The sequence below is a fragment of the Adiantum capillus-veneris genome, chromosome 15 (genome assembly GCF_014529385.1).
Source record: "Adiantum capillus-veneris isolate H3 chromosome 15, ASM1452938v2, whole genome shotgun sequence".
Lineage (NCBI taxonomy): Eukaryota > Viridiplantae > Streptophyta > Polypodiopsida > Polypodiales > Pteridaceae > Adiantum > Adiantum capillus-veneris.
The window spans coordinates 53,082,990-53,089,036 of record NC_140945.1 but is presented as its reverse complement, the minus strand read 5'-3'; the positions used below and the strand labels follow the sequence as shown (position 1 = coordinate 53,089,036).

General features: G+C 44.7%; 1 protein-coding gene across 1 annotated transcript; it reads right to left on the bottom strand.

Moving 5' to 3' along the window:
- Positions 1 to 2,480: 2,480 nt before the first annotated feature.
- LOC147440663 (cytochrome P450 71AU50-like) lies at positions 2,481 to 4,591 on the bottom strand. The gene is made up of 2 exons (XM_086483558.1): positions 3,623 to 4,591; positions 2,481 to 3,380 (listed from the first exon to the last, which is right to left on the bottom strand). Exons 1-2 carry the CDS (start codon positions 4,589 to 4,591, stop codon positions 2,769 to 2,771), a joined length of 1,581 nt encoding a protein of 526 aa, XP_086339684.1. The 3' UTR covers positions 2,481 to 2,768.
- Positions 4,592 to 6,047: the final 1,456 nt, after the last annotated feature.

Here is a 6,047-nt window from a genome sequence, read left to right as displayed (position 1 = left end):
TTGCACAAGTTGAAGATTGCATGCTGATAGTACACAAGTAAAGTGTACCAACCTTTTCTCCTTTGGCAACCACCAAAGATCCCTTTGATATCTTCCAACGTTTTTTTTCGAATGTAATGTTGTGACCTCATCGTCCAATTGTCATGTAGAGATCAAATTTTTACAAAGATTGGGACATGCTCAACATATTATGTTAGCAATTTTGACACAATTTGTACCTTTACCGATAATTTCACAAGCTTCATCATCTCCCAAGTATAAATACCCAAAATTTTCTTTGATATAATCTTGGAAATGTTGCTTGTGTGGTGTCGCATGGAATAAAACCCCAGAATCTATTATCCAAGAAGTAGACACATTGTCTAATGAGAGAATTAGAGCAACTTGATCTACTTTATCTGTCACATTGGCTTCCGATGTTGACTTGTTGCCTTAAGACTCCGACTCTCTTCTTCTTGGACCAACAATCGTTCTTCACGTAGTTCTTCTTGCCGCAGTTTCAACATTCAAGAACTAACTTTGTGTGTGACTTGCTCTGCCTTGAGCGATCACGATCCTTTTGATTTTTGAACCTCTCTTTAGGCCTTTCTCTTGTTTCCACTGATAGTGCAGCACTTGATGATTCTCTTGTGCTTCTCCTTCGAATTTCCTCGCTTAGGAGAACGCCCACAACATCATCAAACTTAAGAGTATTTGTGCCAGAGATAGAATTACTTACAACCATGACAAGGCTGTCCCAACTATCCGGTAGAGATGATAGTATAAGGAGAGCTCGCACTTCATCATCGAAATTGATTTTCACCGATCGAAGTTGACTTATATTGGTGTTAAAGTTATTTAGATGTTCTGCAACTAAACCATTCTCTGACATCTTTAGATTGAACAAGCGCTTCATGATAAATACCTTATTGGATGCCGATGGTTTCTTGTAGAGGTCGTTAAGTTACTTCATCAAGTCCTCCATGGTCTTCATCTCCGAAACGTTGAATGCCACCGTTGACGCCAAGCTTAGCCGGATTGTTCCTACTGCCTTTCGATCAAGGACAATCCATGCTTCATCTGTCATTGTTGCGGGCTTCTTTGCAAGACCGCTTAGTATCAAATATAGGTTCTTCTGGTAGAGATAGTTTTCAATCTGCATCTTCCAATGTTGGTAGTTTTTTCCGTTGAACTTCTCGATCTTGAGCTTCCCTTCTTCCATCATTACTCCTGCTCAACTTAAAGAATTGTTTCCTTGAGATACTTTAGCTATGAGAAAACCTTGCTCTAATACCAGCAGTTGTTAAGAAATAGACGTAGCTAAGTAGATAATTTAGTAGATTACTTAATGGAGAGAGATAATTTTCACACACGAGAGATTATAAAGTAGAGAGAGAGAGAGAGATCACACACGATATACGTAGTTCACCCAATGTAAGCTACGTCCATGGGAAAGCAGCCACTCAATGGCTTTAGTACTTCAAACAAGAAATAAGTTACAAAGAGATTATACCGTTTTGGAGTTCCCGCCTTGCTTCACTCTCACCACCTCACATCAACTTCACAATGCATCACGATGCTTCACAATCCGTTTTTGTGTGTAGAAGAGGTCTCTTTTATATGTCAAAAGGGTTGCCCTCTTTCATGAGAGACAGTCGTGTGTAGTCGTCTTTGTGTTGACAAGTCCAAATTGGATCCTCCAATGTGCCTATGTGTGGCCGCCTTTGAGAAGACAAGTCCGTCTTTGAAATCGGCCACTGACTATTAACTATCGGCCACCGGCCAACCAGCCAAACCCCATGATCTCTGCCGCGACGTGGCAGTAGTGTTCTGCTCTTCCGCCGCGCCATGTGAACGCTCCAGGCCAGCTGCCCCTGCATGATTGGTTGCTTGCGCGTTTCTGCAGCTGCCGCCGCTCCGTCTGAATCCAGCCTGAGAATAAGGTTATTTTGAGCACTAGTTGAAGCGCTCCCTCTCTCTCTCTCTCTCTCTCTCTCTCTCTCTCTCTCAAACCCATACAACTCTGGAGACTCATGGGTAATAATAGTGGATCCCGTCATCTCAAGAAAGCTAGGCAGTGCCCCTGGAGTGGCAATGGAGGCAAAGTGAGAGAGAGAGAGAGAGAGAGAGAGAGAGAGAGAGCTCGAAAATAGCGCCATTTTTGGACTCTCACCTCACCCTGCTCTCCACCTGCTTGCTAGTAGCCAAAATTGGATCCTTCTCACCCATGGGAAGGTCTTTCGGAAGGCCTCGTGCCTTCATTGCATTTGAAGAAAGATCTTCCCTGCCCATCTAGTTCAATATCGGTCAAAGCACTGTCCGACAGCCCCTCACTAGCAATCTCATCGTGAATCCTCTCACCATGTGAAAGTCTCGCATAAGGCCACAAGCCTTCGAGATCAGACATAGGTTATTGCATATGGAAAGAGTCCTTCCCTTCACATCAGGTTAAAACAGCCTAGAGCTTCCTTGCCACGAGCATGTTGGGCATATCCTTCAATCAACACACTCCAAGAGACAATATTCTGAGAGGAGCCAATCAAGAACTTCGTGTGCTTTTCTACCTTGGTGTGCTTCCACAATGCATGTTCTCGAACGAAATAACTATTTCCATGGTATGAGACAAGTCTTCAAGATGAGCAATATACTAAACAAATCCAAATACTGAGCCATAGAACTCCATAGGCTTTTCCCATGAATCTACAGCTTTCTAAGAAAATCAACCCTAAACTGCGTAAAAATTCACAATTTTTCTTGGTGTGAAATTCTATTCACAGGTGAAAACCAAACTATACTCGATGCCTCGGAACTGCAATGGTAGGGGCAGCTTTGTTTGAACTGATTCCAGCCTTTTCATTCATGTTCATAGTTTCACAAGTTACCCCATTCGGAAGCTCCCAATCGAACTTGTTCACAAGATTGGCAAGGGTCACCTCCACCATAGACAAAGCCAAGGGTAGCCCCATGCAAATGCGCCTCCCTGCTCCGAATGGTAGCAACTCAAAATGCTGGCCTTTGAGATCTATGTCCTTGCCTTCGAACCTCTCGGGGATAAAGTTTCTTGCATTCTTCCACACCCCTTCATCCCTTCCAATGGCCCATACATTCACCAATAAATGCGTATTTGCTGGTAGAGTATAGTCGTGCACCTTGCACTCCTCTGTAGAGATGCGAGGGAGTAGAAGTGGTGCTACTGGATGCAGGCGAAACACCTCTTTGACCACACATCTCAGATACTTTAAACTGGGGATGTCGGAATCGCTAATCTGTTTCTTCTTACAACCAATGACCGTGTCGATCTCTCTTTGAAGCTTGGTGAGACAATGCGGGTTCTTCAGAAGCTCTGCCATAGCCCACTCCAGAGTAAGTGCTGTTGTGTGGATGCTGCCACCAAGCATTCCCTACATTGACAAAAAAGATGTCAAAATTCAAATGTTGAATTCCTAGTTGTGAGTTGCACCTCTAACCACATTACAAGTAGATAACCTCTCTCTCTCTCTCTCTCACACACACACACACACACACACAGACACATAGACACACACACACACACACACACACACGTGTGTGTCTACATGCGCATGCATGCCTGCATAGACAGAGACTAGCCACCCAAAGAAAGGTCAGCAGAGTTGGTTCTTACCAGAATAATGCTCTTGACCTCAAGCATGGTAAGGCTGTGGTCTTCATCTTGAGAAGGCTTCATTATTTCATGGAGGAGGTCATCTGTGGGAGCATTGTTGTGCATCATGGCTTCCTTGCGTTCAGTCAAGATGCGAGTGATGAAGGCATCCATGTGACGATGGACATAGCGTATGCGCGGTCTTCTCCATAGATCAAGCCATGAGATCCACGGAATGAAGTCACCAATAAAGGGCACAGTCTCTTGCTCCAAGTCCTTTACAAGCTGTGGCACGTCCGTTCCTCCTTGGTCTCGTTCCGATTCTCTTTCGTGAGAGTACAGGAGGCGGCTGATGAGGTTGGTGGACATGTCACCGACACATTCACTGATGTCGACCGCAACAGTGCCATCATGAGAGAGACGGGAAATCTTGTGCAAGAGGGCGCCCACCAATTCATAGCGCACGTACTCGACCTCTTGGAGACGTTTGGCAGTGAAGAGCCGGAGGGTGCAAATCTTCCTGCGCCTGCGCCATGGCGCGCCATAGCTGGCGAAGAAGAGGTCATTTTGCTGGCCGTAAAATAGACATGAGGTGAACCCATAAGGAGGTCGATTGGCAAATGCCTTATCATGCTTCACTAGAAACTCCTTGGCCACCTCTGGGCTTGACACCACCACACACCTTTGCTGGCCCAAGTTCAATCCCATCAAACCCCCATATTTTGATGAGAGCTTTGCAAGAGCTTGATGGGGAATTCCTGTCAAAAGATGTAAGTGGCCGATTATCGGTAGTGGCAGTGGGCCTGGTGGAAACTTCTTTGTCTTCTTATGGCCAAGCACCCACTTGCTCACCCACACCAAGCTCAAATACCCAAAGCACACCAACAGGAGGAACATCAAGGAAGCCTCTAAGAAGAAATCTTCATTCCACATGAGAATAATTCCTCTTACCTTCACGAGCGTCGCAAACATTGCCATTCCTCTGCACATTTTGCTCTAAAATGTGCTCTAACTTATGAGAGAGCTTTGGGCCTGTGCATATTGGAGCATGTATGTTTCTTGTGCATATTGGAGCATGTATCAAAACTCAAGTGGTAAGGTCTAGAGTGTGACATCGTTGTATTGGCTTCTCAAATCATCTTGGGCATCTTCTCTACCATTACCTATATTAAGAAAAAAAAAGTCTTCCTTCAAAACATTCAATCAAAGCCGCTCAACCATTCTCTCAACAAATAAACTAAGAGTGTATGTGTCGTGTCAAGTTTGGGGACTAGCACTCATATAATGAACAAGGTGAGGAGGCACCAAGGCCTCTAAATTAAAAGGGGGGATGGGAGTTAAGGAGAGTACGTCTAATTGAGTGCCTACATTCACATGCATTTTTCTTGTGTTTTAATACAAAATTGTATTCTCCATTATACATACATAATCACAAATCTATACTACTTTCTTATTTGACTTAAAAAATCTTGAGCGCTTAGGCCCTCGATGCATCGACATGAGGTCCTCTCGAACGTGCATGCAATCAAGGAAATCGTTCCCTCCATGTGAAGAGGCTCAACATTTTTTCGGACATAGTGCGCGCGAGAGAGAGAGAGAGAGAGAGAGAGAGAGAGAGAGAGAGAGAGAGAGAGAGAGAGAGAGAGAGAGCGCAGCTACCTCGTATAGTGGCATCCACATTTGTGTGTGTGGGGGGGGAGGGAGTGTGTGTGTGTGTGTGTGTGTGTGTGTGTGAGAGAGAGAGAGAGAGAGAGAGAGAGAGAGAGAGAGAGAGAGAGAGAAAGCATTCTACCAGTTCACATAGAACTAGCTGCAAGTCATCTATACATTCATCAATCCACATAGAACTAGTTGTAAGTCATTTGTGCATTCAGCAATCCACATAGAACTAGTTGCAAGTCATCTATACATTCAACAATCCACCTTTCTTCTTCTCTGGCATATCGAAAACCAATGCATTCTCCTAGAGTTGTGGGCAACACACTCACCCATAGTGCCATAGTGTGTGTGTGTGTGTGTGTGTGTGTGAGAGAGAGAGAGAGAGAGAGAGAGAGAGAGAGAGAGCTCCTTGCATCAGTTCTTGAAAGAAGAAAGGGGCACTCCATAATGTCAATAGAGAGCTAGAGGAGGGAGAAAGAAGCAGACAAACAAAAAGCGACAGAGCTGATAGATGTTCCGTGCAGGCTATAATTGAGGCAAAACTCCATATGGCTCCCAAGTTATCTGCTCCAAGTCTACCCATTCCATTGTCGCCGAGCTTACAGATTACCCCTAGTGCTTTGGAGGGATCTCTCTCTCTCTCTCTCTCTCTCTCTCTCTCTCTCTCTCTCTCTCTCTCTCTCTCTCTCTCTCTCTCTCTCTCTCTCTCTCTCCACAGATATCATCCATGCATTTCTTTTAGCTAGGCAAGGAAGAACAAGCAGTTGGTGCAGGGGAATCAATTTGC